The following is a 23,204-nucleotide window of genomic DNA, read 5'->3' as shown; positions in this document are numbered from 1 at the left end:
AGATGGATCTGCAAGCCGGCCGGCCGGCCATACGAATTTTCAGCCGCTCTCGCAACAAATTCCATCATCCAGTTCAGCAATACTCCAATCACCATGCTTGGCCCTGCCAGTGACCACTGCCAATCATCAGGCCGCGATTCTGATTTTTTTTTTGAAAAAAAAGCTCTCTCAAAAAGGCTCCATTAATACCTCGAATTAAGACAGAACTGGCCGTACCACTACCGCCGCTGGTCCCGAATTCCGACGCAATCATGGGAGGGAGGAGGAGAAGAGAGCAGCTGAGAGCAGAGAGGAGGAGGAGGAGGAGAGTACTGTGACTGTGACCACTCCGACTGTCTGCAAACTTTTCCTGGAGCAGCAGGCACACTGCCCTCGCCTGCCTCTTCGTCCCTCCCCACCTCCATCATGCTCGCGCCTGCCCCTGCCCGCCATCCCATGGCGCAGATGCAGCTGCAGCTGGAATCCTCGCTCCCACACAGTTACACAACCGACGCCATCCATCATCCATCCATCCATCCCTAGCTGCTTGCTGGGCACTTGATGGCGATGACCTCGCCGCCCTGCAGCAAAATGATGCGTCCACGTTGCAGCCATCACTACTGCTGCTGGTATCAATGTATCATGGTGGTGTCCACTCGCTTGTTACTACTGTCAGCTGGTTACCTGTGGAAGACAGAGGGGAGATGTGGTATACAGGTGTCACGCTGACTTGTCACTTGTCCACTCAGCATGCACAGGCCAAGAGCAATTGAGCGATCTGGTCTCGCAATCGCCGACTTTTAGATAGAACTGAACTGTCCATCCTTCATTAGGTTAGGTGATTTAAATTTTGCAGCAAAATGTTCTTAGAAGAGAAGGGAAAGTTCAGTACACGGGATGCCTATCAGCCTAACAGCCTATGGGCTCTGCCAGAAAGTTGGTTGCATTTTGGTTCAGTTTTTCTGAAACCGGCTGTACTTGTACACACTAGAAAATGAGCTGGGTTCTCGTCGGGGGAACATATCCCATGCCGTGTTTTCTTTATCAGCAAATAATTGATTCCCAGAGAAATCGGACGTACGTCCAATAGTCAGATCTGATCAGGCATCATTTTCTGTAGAGTACTCGTAGGATTATGTCAGACAGTCAGAGGTTTACAGCAGCTGATGCCTGCCAAGCTGCAGCAGCCATGCTGTGTTGGGTAGTAGCAGCCCCATGACCCATGCTGGCCATGTCACATGTTGTAGCAAGCACTTTGTAGACCCAAGCCACACAATATGGTTATCATTTTTTGTTTTGCATCCATCAAAGATAATAGCAGGAATGCATGCATCTCAGGGAGCACTTTTCCTGACATGGGCCAGCAGCTGGAGACCACGTTGGCTCATCAGATGGAACCGACAGTTTCTCTCCCCCCTCTCTCTCTCCTCACTGTCATTTGGTAACCACAAGGCATTATTCTTGCTATGCTTCAGCAGGAAGCATGCAGTTCCAGGCATACGCATTTGCCTGATTAATTCACAATTTCCAAGAAATTTGTTTATTTCTTGAAACGAACGGAAAAGTACAGTGAAGTTTCCAACATTTTGGCCACTGAAAGTGAAAGTGACCTTAAGACAGCCTCTCTCTACCACTTTGAGCCCCTGCTTCCTTCTGCTTTTGACCATCATCCCACACCCCAGATCAGGAAAGCATCACTGCATCAGAGCATATCTTCTCATTCTGTAAAAAAAGAGAAGTGTTCCACAAACAGATACTCCTGATTTCCATGGATGAACACCTGCGCTGATGAGTTTTCTGACCATACATGCATCAGCATCTGCATAATTGCTACTAATACAGCAACAGAGCACGTTTAACTGTTCCCACGCATAATGAACCTTCTGTAGCACATTCTTGCTCCGCGCTATGCAAAAGCAGACCTCAATATGCATGCACTTGGAGTTGGAGGATGCAGAACAAGGCACGTTGGATGCAGCATTGCTACGCATTTACGGTTGAACATGATGCCCTGTCGAGTGTCGACTCCACACAGGTCTTAGCGACGCTCATCTGAACAAACCAGACCAGATTTACGGTGCACTGTGGATGACAGTGTGGTGTAGCATCGCAATGCATGACAATGATGTGGCACTTGCTGCTCCTGTCCTTCAGATTCATGCCCTATAGTTTTAGTTTACCTGCTGCGACGATGATTGATAGACTTAGTGTTTAACGAATCGGAATGCGACGCTAAACAAGTCAGAAAATGACACTGAATTAACAATCGTCTTCCGTCGTGGAAACGGGGGAGAATTTTTTCCCTTTTTTTTGGAATGCCAGTATTGACTGGGATGGGATGACATGTGGGCCTAGCCTACATGTTCGTCGTCTCCCTCCGACATGGCAGTTCTGCTGGCAGCAGCGAATGGTGGCTCCAATTCCGTCAAGTACCTCGCCGTGCATCCACCGAAAGCAAGGGGCGCGGCATGGCAAATATCCTGTGCTCCAGATCTACCGCTGCGCAAACTGGCGACGGGAGCAACGGTCGCAGCACGCGGTACACGCCAAATAAATCACTTTCTCCCACTCTTCACCCTCTCTCTCCCTTCCTTCCCCGGCTCGCGGGAAAAGCCGCCCCGGGAAATCAGCCAAGAACCCTCGGAACGAGGACAAAACCGCACACCAGAACGCGCACGAGAATGACCGCCGGCGTCAGAATCCACCCGCCCAGCGGCAGCTCTTCATCCGGTTCAGGCTTCCCGTTCCTGTAGAAATTGACCCGCCCGCCAGAGTGGATAGATAATCTTGGAGGCGAGAAATTACTCTTCAAACGCGCTATGATTTCGGCGTTAATCTTGTTGGTTCCCGATTCAGTGTGGGGTCAAGGGTCAAATGCGGGGCCTCCTCCCTAGTCCAGTAGTCCTTCCATTCCCATGGCGCCCGCTATGATTTCTTGCCAAATCCCTCGCGCCGTTGCCTCATAGAGCAGCAATCCCCCCAGGGTCATCTCCTCTCTTCTCTCCACTCGCATCGGTTCCTTCTCCCTCCCCTGCTCATCCTGCCGCCGCTGCCCCGTGGCTCCTCCACTGAGGCGCACGGGCGGAAACAGGCCAATGGGTTTGGTTCGGTCCATTGGCTCCATGTAGGCGCGTGGTTCGCTCACTGCAGATGCCCTGCCTAACCCCGCAATTCGTCGCCGGTTGCTGATCAGTCGAGCTCCTGATTTGGAGCTTCTTGGGGGATTTTCTTGGGGCCCAGGGGCGTGTTTCATTTGCTGCCCGGTTTGGCCGTGCATTAATAGCCGCTTCCTTGTGATAGTCCTCTCCCTCCCTCCCTCCTCTCTCCTCTCCCTCGTGTCCTTGCTTCTGTTCTGGGGAGTGGCAGTCTGGTTGCGGCAACAAGAGTTCTTGGAAAGGTTCTGATGGGTTGCTTCGGGTGCTTCGCGCCGGAGGCGGAGGAGGGAGACGAGGACCACAAGCCCTCCAAGCCCGATGATTCATCAGGTCCGTTCTCGATTCCCAGACGCAGTGTGTTCGGCTGGGTTTTATGGCCTGGATTGCTGCCTGACTTTTGCTGGGAAACAGGGGCTGATGCGAGGAGGAAGGTGGCCCCGGATGTGGCCAACGGCTACGCACACAGCTTCACCTTCAAGGATCTGCTTGTGGCGACCGGCTACTTTAACGAGGCAAATTTCATTGGAGAAGGTGGATTTGGGAAGGTGTATAAGGGCAAGATCAATGGCCAGGTGAGCTAAAAATAACTCTGTTATCTTAAAGTTTTTGTGGCTAAAGATTTTGTTTTTCTTAATGTATTTTCTTCTTGTGATGTGTAGATGGTTGCAGTGAAGCAGCTCGCTCAAGATGGTGTGCAGGGGAGGAACGAGTTCTTGGTGGAGGTGCTTATGCTGACTGTGCTCAACCATCCCAATCTAGTCAGCTTGGTTGGGTTCTGCGCGCAGGGGGACGAGAGGCTTCTCGTATACGAGTACATGCCGTTCGGCAGCCTGGAGAGCCATTTGTTTGGTAATTTGTTCTCTTCAAACTTTCTGTGCTTCTTGTTTGGTCTAGCTATTGTGTGCACTGTACTTCTGGAGTTGGTATGTTCAGGGGTCTTATCTTTTTTTGAAAAGGATCAGGGTTCTGTCTGTTTTTGCACTACAGGCATCAATTGAAATGTTTGACTACTTTTTTCCTTTGACTTTTATGATACATCTCTGCATTTGATTCCTTGTGTGCTTTAGATTACAAGCTGCTCTAGCATTTTATAGTCTAGTATTCCTTCAGTTGGGCAATGTGCTTTGTTAAGCAGTAAAGAAGTTTTAAGGGCAAAAGATAAAAGGGGCAACCAATTGAAGATTGCAGTACCCCAATGCGAAATTGGATAAAATAGAAGATAAAATCAACACCCATTTATGCCTTTTCAATTTCGGTTCAAGAAATGAATGATATTTTTTCTTTGTTCCTTGAAATCTTTCGTCAGATGATGTTCTAACTTTTCTGCTGCTAGGAATATTATTACTCTGGCCTGTATATGTTCTTTGCTTCTTCAGTTTTGGTTCGCTCACTCTGACCAGACTTGATTTTTTTAACTGAAGTCCTAATCCAAATGCAACCAGATCCATAATGAAATGTATTGCAGCACCCTTCATCCCCAAATCGCTCAAAAGCCCACCCAACGTACAAGCTTAACAGCCCGAAAACACTCTCATCCTCACACCTCACTATATGCACTAAGTGCAGATGCCACTCAGTTCCTATATGAACTATCCACCACACGAGAGCTCGGGCAACAATGGCTAATCCAGGTGATCCTGTCATTACATGATGAATAAATCACTATGAAAATGATGTCATAATAATATTTTTAGGTTGTAGCAGGCAGGAATCTTGGGATTTTGAAGTATGACCTTTTATGTTACTATTTGCTAATGTAAGCGGGGCACTGATTGTGCCGGTAAGCACAAACTAGTACAAATTTGTGTCAGTAATGTTCTTCTCTGTCACTGTAAAACAATGAGTAATGAAGTTTCACCATCACTTTTATTTCTATTGCCTTCTTTATGTGAATCCAGGATGTCTATTTGACTCCTTGAAAAGCTAAGATTTCCATTTGTACTAGAACCATGAAGAAAAATTGGGGCACCTATTTAATCTGTTAACCACTGCTGTACACTCTTTTGTTACTTTTCGTAGGAAGGCTCCTATTTTCCTTCACATTCATATATTTTAGCAATTGAACTGCAACTATATGTTTCTTTTTGTTTATCTTTCAACAGTCTAAATGTATGCCTCCTTTTAACATGCCTTCGTGGTTTGCACCTCCTTTTTCTTAGAAGCAACAATTATGTAGCTGCTAGCTCTCAAAACTATGGACAAGAATGCTGCTTGTTGTTTGTCTATGTTGCAAGCTGTCAAAACTGGCATTTTCTCTTGGAGTGAGTCAAGAAAATGTTCCTTGCTGTTGTTTGCCTTGTATTACCACAAAGTCAGAGTTCTAGGCTCAAGCAACTGGCTTCATTCAATTATTTTACTAAATGAAGATCTAGAGAAACATTTAAGTTCAGCAATGTTATTTAATAACTGTATAGTTAAACCAGTGAACCACTCATTCTGTTGAAGGGTGCAAGTGCTCAACACTGTACCGATTCCATCATGCAACCAACACAAAATGTTTGTAATTATTGTTTGTTTTAGAGTTTGAGACCTGGAAAACCTCCTTATTCTAACAGACAATCCCAAAATTGTAGCCACGTAGTACCTAAGGCTAGCCAAATTGTCCCCACAAATAATTATTGAAGTCCTGAGGTTCTCATGGCTTGTCTCATGCCTGGACATGACATGTTCTTCTTGATGATAGCAGTGCTAGACATGGGTATCATGTGAGCCCTTTATGTTCTTTTTTTTTGTATGAGTATTTTGGATCTTTGTGTGGACCATTGTTTGTGGTGCTGTGTGTATGGATTGTGGGTGCTGTTGTTTATTATAAAGTTTGAAGTAGCCGATAAGCCATTTTAATAAAATATTTCCGTTGGTACCATTGCAAGTTTACATTCAACATGTTACTTTTGTTTTTCATTTGATTGACAAAGGTTTCCTTTCACCTTTGATTAGATGTGCCTCTTGGCAAGAAACCACTTGATTGGAATACACGTGTGAGGATAGCTGTTGGAGTAGCAGAAGGGCTTTCTTACTTGCACAATGTAGCTGATCCACCTGTCATTTACCGTGATATGAAAGCTGCTAATATTCTGCTGGGTGAGGATTTCAGTCCGAAGCTTTCTGACTTTGGACTTGCAAAAGTTGGACCAGTTGGTGACAGAACTCATGTCTCCACAAGAGTTATGGGTACCTATGGCTACTGTGCTCCTGACTATGTTGTGAGTGGTAAACTTACCATGAAATCGGACATCTACAGTTTTGGTGTTCTTCTGTTGGAACTGATAACCGGCAGGAGGATTTATGATGCGTCAAGGCCTAAACCAGAGCAGAGTTTGCTAACATGGGTAAGCGGCTTTAACTTGTAATGTCTTTTAGATGTACCTTGTAATGTTTAAGATCGTAGAAGCTCAAAAAAGTTTTATTCATACAGTGCCTTATCATTTTCTCTAAATTTTGCAGTCAAGGCCATTTCTTCATGACAAGAGGAAGTTCTACCGGCTTGCTGATCCGGCTCTGCTGGGCTGCTACCCGTCATCGGCTCTGAACCAGTTAGTTGTGATCAGCATAATGTGCCTCCAGGACCAGCCCCATGTCCGCCCAATCATCGCTGATGTTGTGACAGGCCTGAACCATGTTGCAAGCCAGCCATATGCGCCTGAACGCCTGCCAGTAGCTATGAGCTCCCCTGCGAACAGCGGGTCACCACAGTTCGTCCTCACGCCATCCAGAAGGAGAGGCAGTAGGAGGACTGCACTGTATGCGTAGCCAAGGTTGCATGCTTGTCTAGAAGAGCAAGATTTCTCAGTCAGATGAGACCGTTAGGGTTGTTGACATTGAAGCTGTCAAATTCCACATAGAGCCTTTTTGATCGAGGAAGCGGTCTTGAATGACCTGCTTGACAGAGAGTTCTAGTATCTTCTATGAGGCAGATGATAGGAATTCAAGCTGACCATGACTATTGCTCTTTTCCTGTGCTTTATTGTTTTCAGTTTTAAGTTCTGTAGCTAGTGTACATAGGATCAGTGCCTTTTGTGGGGGTAAAAAAGTGCATCAGGCCAGGTAGAAAAGGGGAACAGTGTGTGTGACCCCCTATTGGGATGTTCATCAAGTTATCAGTCATGTACAAAGTTCTCATGGTTGGTGCATGTTGGCCAGTAGGCACAATAAGTAATTCACAATGGTTGGTTTAGTTGAAAAGGCAGAAGAGATATCAAATGTTGGATATTGGGTATTTTTTAGCTGGTTTCTCGGAAATTCGTAGAGTGAAAGGGTCATGTCAAATGCGGGGCATCTGATATTCTTTGGCTCAATGCTCACAGTTTCGTATCGTGGAAGTTTCAGATCATTGTGGCTGTGGCTTCCGGCCGTGGCGATGGCAATGCAGTCGCACATGGCGTTGACGTGGCCAAGGGCAAACTGATGCTTTGGTCCGCCGAGCTGCCACGTCATGCTTTTGACATGGTCGCGATCCAGAAGCACAATGGCATCCGATTGGTGTTGACGTCGTCTTGCTCTTGAGTCTTGTCCAAACGGTTTGCACTTTCTGCTGATCTCTTGGCGTGGTCAGCCGAATTTGTGTGAGTGGCTGTCGCAATGACCGAGATTAGGGATGTAAACGGATCGGACGTGACTGAGAGTAGGATGCAAACGGATCGGATACGGATGAATATCATTGATATTATATTTATTTTCATATTTTCTTTTGGAGTCGGATTCGGACGCGGATACCTATCGGATACGGATACGAATGCGGATGTATATCTATATATATGTACCTATTTCTAAAGCACGTAAAGCATGCAAGATTTTCATCTAAATTTTTGGTTGGTCAGCCTTGCGTGTTAGGGATAGATCCCCTGGGTACCATAAGGAAGCTACCCGTGAGAAAAAAGAAGTCTGATTCCTACTAGGATTTCACTGTAATCCTATTATGACTCATACCTTGTAATCCTAGTAGGGCTCCTACCTCGTAATCCTACTAGGAACCCCGTCCCTTGGGATATATAAAGGAGGGCAGGGATACCTAGATATGAGAGAACCAACAGAGAGCAGCCAACAGGCTACTCAACACCCAAGCGCAGGGCACAATATACAACACCCCAAAACAGGACGTAGGGTATTACGCTACTCTAGCGGTCCGAACCTGTCAAAACAGGACGTAGGGTATTACGCTACTCTAGCGGTCCGAACCTGTCTAAATTTGTATCTTATGTCCTTGCGTTCACCTTCAAGTTTCAGATCCGGCGATCGCTCACCAAATAATCACCTACCTTAGGGTATCCCTAGGTAGGCCGACGGTAAAAACACCGACAGCTGGCGCCCACCATAGCGCCCACCGACAGATGGTGCCCATCGTGGGGCCAATCGTCACGATCATTGGACGAATTTGAAGAACCTCTTCATCAACATCAATCCACTCAAGGTGGCGGATTGCTACTTCGTACATATGCATCGGCGGATCAATTCATCGAGTTCGAGATTGGATCCTTCAGCGAACGGCTACAACGACCTCGACTACTCGGCTCGACTTCACCTCACGCTGCGACGTCGATGCACCGCGGCCGCCGACCTCGACGACCCGGTTCAACTTCGGCTTGTGCCGCAGTGTCCGCGCGCAGCAGCGACGAGTTTGACTACTTCGACTTCGCGAGGAGGCTCGGCGGCCCACCAGCGACTACTTCGACTTTGCGAGAAGGCTCGGCGGCCCGCCGACGATCACTTCAACTTTGCGAGGACGATCGGCGGCCCGCCGCCGACTACTTCGACTACTCGTCTCGACTAGAAACTAGTCAAGGACGAGCCTCACAGTAACGACTGCATCAATGACTACTTCGACTTCGCGAGGAGGCTCGGCGGCCCACCGACGACTACTTCGACTACTCATCTCGACTTGAAAACTAGTCGGAATCGACTCCGACTAGTCGAGCTTCATCAACAAACTGTCGCAGCTCCATCAACGAGCTCCACGGCTTTGTCGACATTCGTCCACAAATCAAGCTAAGTGACTTATACCTTTTCTAACTTGTTCTTCACAAGATCGGTTACCTTTTTGGTACGCCTCTCAATGGGCATGAAACCCTCGGGGGCTACACCATGATCGACTACCTATTTGTGTACGCCTCTCGACGAGCATGAAACCCTCGGGGGCTACACCATAATCGGCTAACTATCTGTGTACGTCTCTCGATGGGCATTGAAACCCTCCAGAGCTACACTTCACCGACTACTTATCTGTGTACATCTCTCGATGGGCATGAAACCCTCCAGAGCTACACTTCGCCGACTACTTATCTGTGTACGACTCTCGATGGGCATTTAAACCCTCCAGAGCTACACTTCATCGACTACCTTTTGCGCACTGCGCATCCTCTTTGACGCATGACGACTACTTTCTGCTCATTGTCTCCTCTTAACGGTCGCTAATCTACTCGAGTAGCAAATGCTTTAATCCGTGAAATCTCGAGTCTCTAGTCATGACCTAAGCGACCCATCCTGTATGAGCGAAGGCTAGAGACCTAAGCGACTTGTACATGCTATGGGCGAAGGCTAAACTGGGGCTGGGTGAACGTAAAAGGTGGACTACTCGGGAGATTTAAATGGCCTAAAAAAGAGCTCGACACAACAATTTTTACACTGAATAAATTTTGGTGTCTTCACATTATTACTGATTACTAGTCGGTATCTTCGCATTATGCTACATAATGTATACATTGTCTTTTTTCAGATCAAGCTTCGGCAACAACCCTCTAGGCAGCACGGCGTGCCATCACAGTTCCGTTAGTTCCCAGGCTCGGGGGCTGGGCGATGCACACTACTCGATATGGCTCCTTCGGCTCTCCTGGCTCGTAAGCTCGAGGGCTGGACGCCGCAAAACTATTTGAAGACGACTCATATGAAGACTGAGAGTGCAGAAGAAACCCTAAGTCACCGCGCGGTTAAATAAACCAGCGGGAGGCTCAATTTCATTATGCAGAAGGCGAAGAGTTTTTCTTGGGATTTCAGAGTAACACCAATGCCACGATTCTTGGATCTTTTTTCCGAACCTAAGGGTTTTGGATTCAAAGCTCGGGGGCTGCAGGATACGTGGCATCGACTACTTATTTTTCGAATATATTCGAAGAATAAGTAAGGAAGATTCAAGACTAATATGACCCTCAGCCTGATTTTTCGATTCAACCTAAAGCTCAGGGGCTACTCCATATGGAGTAATTTTCCATCGCACCCTATATGAAAGAAGACTTGAAGCTATTCAGGGTATGAGCACCTCATAGCCTCGATGTAACCGAGGAAGTACTCGAAGAAGACCTTCAAGACGGAGTTTCAGAAGAAGCTGAAGACTACTTCAGAAGTGCTCGAAATGCCTGCAGTACTCGGCTATGAAGAGCTCGGGGGCTTGTCAGGGATATATCCCCTGGGTACCGCAAGAAAGCTATCCGTAAGAAAAAAGAAGTCTGATTCCTACTAGGATTCTATTGTAATCCTATTAGAACTTATACCTTGTAATCCTACTAGAACTCCTACCTTGTAATCCTACTTGAAACCCCATCCTTTAGGATATATAAAGGAGGGCAGGGATATCTAGATAGGCAGAGAACCAACAGAGAGCAGCAAACAGGCAACTCAACACCCAAGCGCAGGGCGTAATATACAACACCCCAAAACAGGACGTAGGGTATTACGCTACTCTAGCGGTCCGAACCTGTCTAAATTTGTATCTTGTGTCCTTGCATTCACCTTCAAGTTCCAGATCCAGCAATCACTCACCAAATAATCACCTACCTTAGGGTATCCCTAGGTAGGCCGACGGTAAAAACACCGACATTGTGTTATTGACAGATGGGACTTAGTCCATCCCGTATATGAGTCGGACCAGCCCTTCGTCCACAACTTGATCACGTAGATCCCTACAAATTAATGTAAGAGCAAGCATACGTATCCGATACTTATACCAACTTTGCCGGTAGCAATGCACGGGCATATTTGCCTAGTATATCAAATACAGGACGAGATGGATACGGATAATGTCGGCACGAATATTTCCTCGGATATGGAGTAAAAGCAATAACTATATATATCACACTTGCTGTAGTTATTTATCCACTCGAGGAGCATAAATTCTAACTAGTTTGTGGTGAAAGAATAAAATTATATGATACTTGAACGAAAAGCCAAGATATATGTTCCAAATAAAATCAACCATATTAATGTATGTTTAATTGAAAATGTTGAATTTAGATTAGATAGAAAAGGATACTTTAGAAAAAACTTGCACTCACTTCACTTACTAGTTTGAAAACCTTTTCGGATTTTATTCGTACGGAACATGTCTATTTTTCACTATCAAACTAATGCTAGAGTTCGGATTTAGTCCTCGAACTAAAAGATTAGAAATAAATAAGATCCAACTTCAAATAGAACGTCAATAGATAGATTATATTTTTAGAAAAAATTGGTGGTAGTTTTGTATTTTTTTTATTTGAAATAAATTAGTTATAATTTTTTGGAGATTAAACAAAAATTTTATTATTATATATATTTTAATATAGTACAACTATCCAAACCTAATATCCGACTTCACTATCCGGATTATCCGACCGGGTATCCGATCCAATATCCAACGGATACTACTCATCTTGTATTTGAATTCGATATCAAAAAAATAGTATCCGGATTCGATCCGATATCCGATAAAATATCCGAATATCCAAATCACTATCCGACTCCTCTCGGAAGTCAGTCGGTCGGTCGAAAAATATTCGTACTATTTACATCCGACGGCCTCTCCAGCCCCCAAGTCTACTAGTCTGAATCCACGATCCGATCAGCGAGACTGAGCCGGTTCCCGAGCTGGGGGCCGAGGGAGAAAGCTAAGCAATGGCGACCACGGTATAACCTCATTTGTTTTAGCTTATGACAAATTTTGAAGGTAAATCCAACCATTTTAGAAAAGCCAAGAAGTATATGGTTTGCTTCTTGGGGGCGGCCGGCGGCTTCAGAGAAGCTCGCGCCAGTGCGCGCGGCGGCGTCGTCGCTTCCAGGAAAGGGAAGAGCAGCTGCGCTGAAGGTGTGGCGATCGGCGAAGCAGCTTTGTCATTTCGGTCGCCAACGTGTCCGTTTCGTCATTTTCGCCCCGTCTGCCTGGCAATAACCTGATCGGACATAGCGACCCTTCACCACTTACCTGGCCTAGCCCACGTGTCAGTGGAAGGGGGGAGGGCGTGGTAGGTCCAGGTCCAGGTCCAGGCCCAGCTTTGCAGATAGAAGAAGGCTTCACCAAGAAACACTTGCTGCTGGCCGAGTCCAGGAGCGAGTTCACACTGTCCAGTGGCGTCAGTCAGTGGGGTCTTTAGACCGAGCCCACGCCCGAGACGAGATCGAGATAGATAGCGCACTCCTCCTTCCATGTCGCTCCCCTTCACTTCTTCGCGCCATCTCCTTCCTCCCATTTTTCCCACCGCGCTGTCCACGTCCCGTCTCCTTCCGCTCCTAGACTAGCACAAGTGCATCGTCCACGCGCACCGCCAGTACAAGATCACGCGCCCGTACGTGCGAGTGCGCGAGGAAGAAGAAGAAGGGAGAAGCCGACGCGAGCTTGCTCGGCTGGTTCGCCATGGGGAATTGCTTCCGCTCCCCTGACGCCGGCGCCGCCGCGGCGGCGAAATCGCCGAGTCCTGCCAAAGGTTTGCCTGCTGCTAGTTGAGCCGGTCCAGTCGCGCGGCCGTGATGGTTCGATCTGATCGTGCTGATGATGTGTCATGTGCAGGGCCGCCGCCGGCATGGCCGAAGCCGAGCGACGGCGGTCTCGGGGCGGGGCGCGTCCTCGAGGCGCCGAGGCTGAGGGAGTTCACGCTGGCGGAGCTGCGCGCGGCCACGCGGGGGTTCAAGCCGGAGATGGTGCTCGGGGAGGGCGGCTTCGGCCGGGTCTACAAGGGCTGGGTTGACGAGCGCACGCTCAACCCGGCCAAGAGCAGCGCCGGCGTCATCGTCGCCGTCAAGAAGCTCAACCCGGAGAGCGTCCAGGGCCTGCAGGAGTGGCAGGTGAGCTGCGCTAGCTATCCTATTCCTATCCTATCCCCCGGCCATCCATCCACACCGTGATTTGCTTCGCTGCTCGATCGCGTGCTTGAGCTGACTCCCTTCGTAGCAAAATTCCATTTGGATCTTCCATTGGAGTTTATGATCTATGCTGAATCATAATTGAATTATCCCCTCTTTTGTTTGACGGAAACCATTATATTTGTGGTTGAGTTTTTATTTTCCGTCGCTTTCTGTGCGGAACACTGTACAAGTCAACCGCCCTAAGCTAGTTTTCAACCGCCATTAAGCTAATAAGCTCCTCCTGCATTGGTTTCCTCCCTAGACAGGGACTCCTTGATCCACCGTACCATCACTGCGTGCATCTTACTACCATGTATGTTTGCTATGATTGACGTCTGAGAATGAACATGCTGTGGCAATCAAGGTGCTAATAACGCAGTGTCAACCTGGCCCGGCCCGTTGGTTTTGTTTGATTGGAGACCTACATTGTTTAGTCCTCGTTTCTATGTTCATTCGAGCTGTCTGATTGCTTGTTGCGAGTTCATTGGCGTGTCGATTCATCTATCCAATCCAAGTGGCGCCTCTTGATCATGTGCATTTCTTGTTTCGCAAGTGCAGTCCGAGGTCAACTTCTTGGGCAGACTGTCGCACCCCAACCTGGTGAGGCTGCTGGGCTACTGCGGCGAGGACAGGGAGCTGCTCCTGGTGTACGAGTTCATGTCCAAAGGCAGCCTGGAAAACCACCTCTTCAGGAGTAAGCAACTTACCTTACCACCGCTAGCATTGACATTCTACCTTTCAGCGACTCTGAATTTCTGATTGACAAAAAATGCCCATCCAGTAACTGAACTTCCACAAGAACGACAAACTGCAGAGCTAGGAGTAATTTGGTGTCTTTCGCATTCTGACAGCGTTCCTGGTCACTAATCACCTGCCTAACCAACCTGACCTAGCCATGGCAGTTGAACATCTCGTACATGAATTTTGTCTGAATATGAAATACAATGTGTCAGATCTTGGCCCTAGTTCTAGAAGCGCATTTGACTTTTGGATAGTAGACTACCATTGCACAGCAGCCTAGGCGCATAGCAGCTGGCTGCGTCACATGCTGGTCTGAAGTTTGGCAGGTTTGAGCAGGTCGCTTGTACAAGTCATGGCATTTGGTTGCTGCATTTCTTTCGGTATCTTGGCAGCAATAGTAACCGCACGTGGTAAAACTAAACGTGTCTGACTTGTTGGAGACCAACTCTTGGCGCAGGGGGCACAACGGAGCCGTTGCCGTGGAGCACGAGGCTCAAGATCGCCATCGGCGCGGCGCGCGGCCTGGCCTTCCTGCACTCGTCCGAGAAGCAGGTCATCTACAGGGACTTCAAGGCCTCCAACATCCTCCTCGACTCGGTAAACGATCGAAACCCAGTGATCTGATCTGAGTCAGTCTTCATCGTTGCAAACCCGACGGAGAGGTCATGCAGGTTGCCGACCACATTTGCAATTTTGCATGTCCATCCAGGATTTCACGGCGAAGCTGTCGGACTTCGGGCTGGCCAAGAACGGCCCGTCGGCGGGGAGGTCCCACGTCACGACGCGTGTCATCGGCACCTACGGCTACGCGGCGCCGGAGTACGTGGCGACGGGCCACCTGTACGTGAAGAGCGACGTGTACGGCTTCGGCGTGGTGCTGCTGGAGCTGCTGACGGGGCTGCGCGCGCACGATCCCAACCGGCCGAGCCACCAGCAGAGCCTGGTGGAGTGGGCGCGGCCGTACCTCGCCGGCCGGGGGAAGCTGGCGAGCCTCATGGACCAGCGCCTCGCCGGCCACTACCCGCCCAAGGCCGCCGTCCAGGCCGCCAGGCTCGCTAACAAATGCCTCACCGGCGATCCCAGGAGCCGCCCCTCCATGGCCGATGTCGTCGACGCGCTCGAGGGCATCGAGGCCACGCAGCAGGCGTCCGCGGGGGGCAAGGGGCACCGGGACCTGCCGCCGCGGCCCGGCGCGCGCCACTCGCCGTACCACGATTCTTCCAGGCCGCGTTGATGCATCGCTGTTGAGCATGGTGCTAATTAAGAACACTTTGGATTGAGCTTCTTCATTCAACTAACCGATAGTGTAAAGTTGATTCTTACTCCTCATTAGCCAGGCGACCAAGGTTCCGTGATACTGTCGGAATCGGACAGGGAAGCCGACCGCCGATTCACAAGACCGTATACAAGCAACTCAGGCAGGAGTAGCACAAATTACATACAGAATTACAGATTATGATTTCTGAAATAAATGTACATATGCAAAAACTGAGCATAAATACACAATAGAATACCTCAAAACATCCTAGTATTCCAGATTTCCAGTACAGGAAGAAAATGAGCGGGACAAAAATCTACATGGATCACTGGGGTCTAGGAGACCTAGACATGTCCAGCCTTCTAACTTGACAAATTATTCACCATCCCTTCTGAAAGGGTGAAGCAGAGACATGAAAAAAAACTGCGAAATGTTTGGCGTCCATACAAAATCTGATTTCAACATCGATCAGGTACCAACAAAGTTGCACTTGGAATAAGGAGACGAGCTTGATGCGCGCACTGTTGCGCCACCAGCGCTCTTGAGCTACAGGTGCTCTGCCCATGTATCCTTTGCCTCTGCAAGATGGGGATACAAGTGATATTAGCTTACCTGCAATTGTGGTGAGATATACGATAATAACTTCCAAAAAGCACACAGTTTCATCGCATACTCACACTGGTGAGGAGGCACTTCAGCATTCCTGGTCGATGCTTTATGAAATTGGCAAATTCTGCTGATTCCAAATCTTGTAACTTTTGGGTGATCTTTCAAATGTTGAACCTTGCAGGAAACACTACAGAATTTTGGAACGGGTAAACCCTCCCCCAAAGAACTACATCTGTGCACTAACCTGTTAATGACTGCTAAACCTAATCCAAAGCTTCATTTCGGCAAATCGCTACTAGTTAACCCTCTGACCTATATTTGCTGTACACTAGTTTGGCAACTGCAATAGACTACTTCTACAGTTATGAAACTGAACTAGAAGCACAAATTTCCATCTTCAGCTGCCACGAACAAGACTTGCAGTACCCAACTGCTGACAGGGAACATCGACAATCACATCCTTTCCACTTCTAGCACACACCCAGCAGCACTAGACAGAACTTACAGGCAACTTGACCACTGGTTAATCACCGTGCGCTGGGCATTTGACCATTGGATGATAACAGAGGTATAGGTATTTACAGATGCATCCTGTGCATATCATGACTTAAAACTGAGGGCCATGTCAAACTCCTTCAATGAAAGATGTTGATGCTTGTTCTGCATCCTGGTTTGGCATTGTGCCAATGTCAGGACAAACCAGTTTGACCAAAGGAAGGACCAAGCACTGGCTGAACATTAACATTTACCAAGATTCTTACTGTTTGAGCACTTGATGACTTGTAGACATCAATACACTCCAGCAGGTCCGCATCACATGTTAAAAGAACCCACTCAGATTCATCATCCAAGTACTTGAGGTCCACATACATCTCCTGAGCGATACTGAACCGCTTAACAATTTCTTCTTTTAGCTTTTCAAAACCCCAACTAGGTTGAAGTCGGAATATGCATCTTTCTTCACCATACATGGCTTTTATTTTGAGAGAATCGGGCTTAGACTTTTGCATGCCTGACATGTTTTCCACTGGCTTTTGTTCACTTAAAAGCATTTGACTGTGAGACCTAGGCAGGGTGACAGGCCTTTCTTCAGTAAACATCTGCAGTTCTGCATGGCTCGCAGCTTTCAGTAGTGTGGAGCTCTGATTCTCCTCCATTAAAACTTCTTGCTTGACTGCAAGCTGAGGAGCACTACCATTCTGTTGTGATTTTGAACCACTGGAACAACCATGGCTGGAGTTTGAGCTTTGGCTGCATGAGGGGGAGAGAGAATTAGAGCCAGAAGTATGCGAAGTGAATCTGCCCTCGCACTGCCGATCAGGTACCGAAGGTTCCAAGTGACCTTTTTGCTCAGACAATGGATAATTGCCATCCCCCTGTAACTCTCTTTCTGACCATGTGGTCTTGGTAAAGTTTTCATAGAGCGAGCTGAGCTGAACTGTTCCTTCAGCACCATGTACCGAATCAATCACCATTTGCAGTTTCTTGAGGGAGTGCCCAACTTTCTTGATCTTCCGTGATGGCCAACGATTAATTCCATGTTGCCGACATATTCTCTTCAATGTTGTAGGACACACTGAAACAAGCGGTTGAAATGGTTAACCATAGTATAGACATTGAAGTTTGCATCTATGCAAATAGAGAATGAAATATTAAGACCTGTGTACCTTTCCCTTGCAACTGTGCAAAAATAATGGAAGTTAGATCAATAAATAATATTTTTAAAAGTACGTTTGATTTGAGTATCCCTCCGATCAGGCTTCAACATAATTTACATCCCAACTCTTGTCTAACAGGATTCCATGCATTGTTCAGCAGCAATAACACTGAATAAAATTTTCCAGTTCTATTTGTAGCATGAAAATAAAGTTATCGGCATCGAAAGATGACGTGGTTTTCAGCAGGCTATCTACAAGCTACTGCCTATCCATCCAAACAGACAAAGGTACTAAAACAAAAGGAGTGACAAAGATCTGTGGGTTAGAAATTACCTCCTAAATTCTTTGCAGCTTCTTTCAGGCTGCCAGCAAAATGCTTCCGAAGCTCTTCCAGGCTAACAGTTTTCTCCATCTTAGTGCGCCGCTTCTCTACTGTTTTGTCCACGTTGGAAGGGCTTGGACCTCTGGAACAAATTGGTTCCTTGACCTCATATTCTTCGTGCTGCTTAAACCCTGAAAAGATGCTACCTTTCTGGCGTAGTACAGGTGAAGTATGCCAGCCAGCCGTAACACTGAACCCTTCATCCTCTTGCTTGCTGAATCCAAATGGCAGGTCACCATCCATTTCTTTCGCTCCCTTACTTTGAGCGTCCACAAGGCTTGCTATCCATGAAGATACCTCCTCAGAAGTTCCCAGCGATGTTGTCCTCGCAGGAACTTCAATGTTGCTACAAACCTCATCCAAATTTTCATGAGTAGGCTTGTCATAAAATTCTGCTGGGGTTAGTGTACTTGTTTCAAATGAGCCTTCATCCACTAGTTCTTTCAAGCTGACAACTCGTAACGTGTAGCAGGTCTGCTGTATTGTAATGGACAAAGAATTAAGCATGGCCCGTTGCTCCTCGCTTTCTATACAGTCCACTGGCAGGAAGAATTCCAAGACATAGTCAAGGCTTCCAGTCCTAATACTTCGTAACCGGATGGCAACTGCAGCCCTCAAGCTGAAAAGCTTTGCATGATGTGAGAGAGGGTACTGGGCCTTGCTGTAGGAAGTAATGTCCTGGGAGAAACATGGCTCGTTTGTCCCAAATGCCCTACCAACAACACCCTCACCCCTGAACAGATGATGATCGGAGCAAGCTTGGTGAAAGCTCTTTACAGCTAGGTCGCGAACGTAACATGCCTCGTCCACAGTGGACACACAGTACTTGAGCTTTTCATCAGAGTGGCGGCTTCCCCTCTTTGCTTGGCAGATGCATGGTATCCATGTCTGGGCTAGTGGCAGCTCGTGTCTCTCGCAGACAGTTCTGAGAACGTCAATGATCTCCGGTACAACTGCTCGGTAAGAAGTATCGGTCACCTAACAAGAAATAAGCAACATATGTTATAATAACAACAGGCAGCTATGAGTACAACATTGTGATCTTTCTATATTTAAGCTCACATTTGCATGGGTATCACTTGAAACATCAGTGCTTCTGAGATCAACCTCCTGCAAGTTAGCACAAACACAAACTTTCTGAGACAAGAACATCACCAAACAAAGGAAAGTGAAAAGACGGATTACTTCGGGGATTGGTGTGCCCGGTAGTAGCACGTCTTTTCCTAAGGGCATTTCATCGAACAGGTTAAGAGCGTAACAACATAGCCTGCAGAGAAGTGGGGGGATTGGAGGTCGAAATGAAGAAGAGGAGCAGCAATGGGCAATCTACCTTGAGAGCACTGCATATGTTCTCGACCTCAGCGTTGTAGTTGATCTTCTGCGTGGTCATGACGAGCTCGATGACGCCGAGGCATGCCCGGGTGCGGGGCTCGAAGATGGGGAGCGCGACGCTGCCGCGGATGTCCAAGGACTGCGCGTGGCGGACGCGCGGGTACTCCTCGGTGGAGAAGTAGCGGACGTCGGGCGTCCACTCGGGGACGCGGCCGACGAAGACGCGGCCGGGCAGCCCCAGCTCGGCGCGCGCGCTCTCGTCGGCGGAGAACTGGTACTTCATCGACACCGAGCGGTAATTGGCGAGGCGCTGGTTCCGGCTGTCCAGCCAGAAGGGCTGCCCGCACGTGGTGAGCACCTGGCGGTCGCCGATGAGCGTGGGGACCCAGACCTGCGCGAGCAGCTCCCCGGGCTGCGTCTGCGACAGCGACGCGATGCGCTCCAGCGCGCGCCGCAGCCGCTCCTTCACCGTGGCCGCCACCTCCTGCCCGGGCTGGAACAGCCAGGCGCGGCGCGGCGGGGCAGCCGCGTCCGCCTCGGGCCGGTCGGCCCTCTCCCTCTCCGCGTCGTCCCTGTCGTCCTCGCCCGCCGGCGCGGGGGGAGTCGCCGTGGTTGTGGTGCTGCAGATGTCGAACAGCGGCGAGAAGCAGGCCCCCGGGGGCGCGCCGGCCCCGGGCTGCGAGAAGTCGGAGAAATCGAACCCCGGCGCCGCCATGAACAGCTCCTCCATGAGATCCAGGTCGCCGACCGCGACGTCCTCCATAACGGCGTAGCCCAGCAACGCGTCCTCGTCTTTCCGCGCCGCCGGCTGCTCCATGGCGTCCGGACAACCAGAAGCAGCTCACTGACTGGCTGGACTTGAGAATCTTGGCATGCCAATCGGGGAAGGCAGCACGAGAACCGCCGCCGCCGCCGCCCGCAGCGCCTGAGCCAAGCAACCAACGCGAGCCACGAACCAAGGAGGCTGGATTAACTGGGCACCAAAAAGAAGAAAACGATAATATTGTCCGTCAAATACTCCAAGGAATCGAGCACGCGATAGGTGATCTTTTCGGGGCGCATGGCTGCCACAACGGACGCCACTAGTCCACACAGCACAAGGCGAGCGGGGGTAGGGAGGGAGGGGACTGGGGGAGGCAGGGCTCTCGCGCAGCTCACGGACGAAACATCCCCATCGCGGAAAGGGAGCCAGGCACATCGCCATCACGCGCCCCACCCCCCAATGGAGGAAGAAAGTGGGAGCAGTAAGAAACACGAGACGGGCACACAAGCCATCGCACCAACCCAATCCATCATGCCCTGCCGGCAGCCGCAACTTGACCTGCTAGGCTGCTGCTGCTGCCTCCCCTTCCCACCAGAGAACGGAAGGATGAACAGCACAGGACAGGATGAAAGAAAGAAAAAACACTGCAGCTTTACTGCATCAGGCGACATGAACAAACCAACCCACCTCACTCTCATGCCGATCTCTCGTCGCAGCAGCGGCGCGCCAGTAGAACAGTGGATGTGGATGCAGCAGCTAGCTCTTGCCCTCCCGGTTTCGTTCTCTGTGATCGATCTGATCGTCACAGAGATACGGAGAGAGAGAGACGCGCTGTTTCTTTGTTTCAGCAGAACTGAAGAGGCGATTTGTGTCTGCGTACTTCGTGGATCAGATGGATTCTGCTGAAAAGACAGACGGGGAGAGAGAGAGGGGGGTGGGCGGTGGTGGAATCGTACTTGTGCAGCGCAAGGCGTCCTGTCCTCGGAGTGCGCCCTCTTTCTGCGCCTGCATCTTTGTTTGTGCAGCCGCACGATGACGACGGAATCTCCTCGCCCCAGCTTGGGGGGTGGGGACCACTGGGGCGGGTGGGGGCAGGAGGGTCAACCGGATTCCGGTGGGCCCGGGAGGGGCAGGCCCGGGATTTTGCCCGGGAGGGGATGACGTGGTCAGGAGGATATGTATGCGCAGCGGGCCCCCGTGGGCCACTCGCCGTCTATGCGCTGGCAGACGGCGTGGCGACGACCCGGGCGGCGTGCGGCTGTCATCTGCTTGGGCTGGGTTGACTGGGCGTGGGCTGCGGCCGACCAAGAATCTACCGCGCGCTGCCGTTTATCTCTTGGATGCAAGTGATTGGCAAAAAAAAAATGGTTTTATATTCAACTTTTTTTAAAAAAAAAAAGCACTTTGAAAACAGAAAAATCATGTCCAAATAAATTTGACTCGAAAACCATTTATGATTACTTGCAGTGTTGGAATTCGATCATAATCACATAAATAAAAAATCAAACCGTACACATCACGCTACACTTTTGTGACCTTTTTTTTAAAAAACTTTTGTGACCAATTTGGTGGGCATACATGTATGTCCATACTACATATTCTGGTCACCAAATTGGCAGAGCTGACGAGAGCATGAGATGCCTAGCACGGAGTAGAGTACAATTGACGAAGTGCTAATTGGAGTCGCAGAACGTACGGCCGACGGTTCTCGCAGACAGAAATAGCTCATGACACATTTTAAATAATTTAATTTGGCAGAATATCTTGAGAGGTTTCTTTCAGCTGTCACAATGCTGATGAAGACGACGACACTATCTTTCTTTATCTGAGGATCTCTCGTCATCTTAACGCTGTCCTTTTGCGTGGAATTTTGCAAGAGCCCATGGAGCCAATGCAATGCGGCTCATATCTTACCTGTAGCATCAAACCAGGTAATTAGATACTAGTTCCGAGGATTGTTTATGCACACATCGACACATACTCGTATACGTGTGCACTACTGCTTGCTACGTGAGCAACTGGTATTTTCTCCTTCTCAGTTTGTCTTGAATCCCCGAGACAGGTCTATCAACTCAGTATGTATATTTATTCGGGAGAAATTAAATAAAATTAATTTAACACAAGCAAGCAAGTTAGCTGGTTGCTTACTGTCCTGTATTGTTTGGAACTTGGGGAGCAAATAAAATACCATGTTTTCATACTGACATAAACCTTAATTTAATTAGTGTGAGAGATGTCCAGAAAGCTGTGCTTTGGTAGTTGGTTTGATGCCATGCATCAGGTGTCTTATTACTGAAATTAGCCTTATAACCATGGAGGTAGACTGGCTGGTTGGTGAAGCAGTATATATAGTATCTTTCAAAAATAAGGGGTTGGTGAACTAGTACAGCCAAACTCATGTGAAGAAAAGGCATCCGGTGTTCAGACTTGATCAGAGCTGCTTTTGGTACCACTTCGTTCCACTTGATACATATTTAACTACCAAACTGTAAGTCTGCACTGCCATGGGGATTAGTTGAGAGCAAAGTGTGCCATCAACTAATAAGATCCACTGCTGCAGACATTTGATGGTCCAAAACATATACTATATACATAGTGCTCTCCTGTATTCTAGTATTAAATGTGGCACTTTAATTTTCTTCCCTAGCGGATGATCCTCATGGTTAATTATCTGAACATGTACACCGCTATATTTTCATTTGAGGGCTCAACGGTGGACTTCTTCCCACCTAAAATTCATTTCCAATCTTTTTTCTTAAAAATGAAACATAATGCTTGGAGGGATTGCAAGATCGATGAGAAACAAGAGCCGTACTACTTTTTACGTGTAATTGTGGGACAAAAGAAAAGGATCAGTTCTTGTGGCGATGTGGTCATTAGGGTTTCCGCATGACATGGAATCATGGTCCAAGATCCAACAAAGGGAATTCGTTTGTTTTATGGGGATTTGGAATCCATCCACCACGCCATACGTGCTTTGAACGTGGCCGGGGAGAGGAGACTTCTGGTACCTGAACAGAGTAGATTTTCAGAGAGGGCGGGGCTAGCTGATGATGATACGCAAGCCACTGACATTCTAGTGGCGGCTGCATCAGCTGGTAATGCGATAGGCATGCGTGTTTGTTTAGTCGATCGCTCACGGTAAGCTGTTGCGTGCTAGTTTCTGTTACCAGTAATCTGTGCGTCTGAATCTCTTGTCTGTTTGAGGGAAACTACTTGCTTCATTGGCATTGGACGGTGAAGG

The 23,204-nt window shown here is 48.5% G+C and overlaps 3 protein-coding genes across 3 annotated transcripts; 2 read left to right on the top strand and 1 right to left on the bottom strand.

Moving 5' to 3' along the window:
• Positions 1-2,480: 2,480 nt before the first annotated feature.
• On the top strand, positions 2,481-6,884 carry LOC112877482 (probable serine/threonine-protein kinase PBL21). Its single transcript, XM_025941794.1, has 5 exons — positions 2,481-3,464; positions 3,546-3,706; positions 3,794-3,983; positions 6,072-6,463; positions 6,579-6,884. Exons 1-5 carry the CDS (start codon positions 3,383-3,385, stop codon positions 6,882-6,884), a joined length of 1,131 nt encoding a protein of 376 aa, XP_025797579.1. The 5' UTR covers positions 2,481-3,382.
• A 5,542-nt stretch (positions 6,885-12,426) lies between these two features.
• LOC112877102 (probable serine/threonine-protein kinase PIX13) lies at positions 12,427-15,489 on the top strand. The gene is made up of 5 exons (XM_025941308.1): positions 12,427-12,799; positions 12,883-13,157; positions 13,776-13,911; positions 14,416-14,555; positions 14,668-15,489. Exons 1-5 carry the CDS (start codon positions 12,730-12,732, stop codon positions 15,190-15,192), a joined length of 1,146 nt encoding a protein of 381 aa, XP_025797093.1. The 5' UTR covers positions 12,427-12,729; the 3' UTR covers positions 15,193-15,489.
• On the bottom strand, positions 15,439-20,928 carry LOC112877101 (protein NLP1-like). The gene is made up of 6 exons (XM_025941307.1): positions 20,648-20,928; positions 19,196-20,170; positions 18,928-18,975; positions 17,817-18,843; positions 15,894-17,401; positions 15,439-15,794 (listed from the first exon to the last, which is right to left on the bottom strand). The coding sequence occupies exons 2-5, from the start codon at positions 20,012-20,014 to the stop codon at positions 16,515-16,517; spliced, it is 2,781 nt and encodes a 926-aa protein (XP_025797092.1). The 5' UTR covers positions 20,015-20,170; positions 20,648-20,928; the 3' UTR covers positions 15,439-15,794; positions 15,894-16,514.
• Between the last annotated feature and the right edge of the window lie 2,276 nt (positions 20,929-23,204).

This window comes from Panicum hallii, chromosome 9 (assembly GCF_002211085.1).
Source record: "Panicum hallii strain FIL2 chromosome 9, PHallii_v3.1, whole genome shotgun sequence".
In the NCBI taxonomy this organism is placed as follows: Eukaryota; Viridiplantae; Streptophyta; class Magnoliopsida; order Poales; family Poaceae; genus Panicum; species Panicum hallii.
This window is presented reverse-complemented; position numbering and strand designations above follow the sequence as displayed.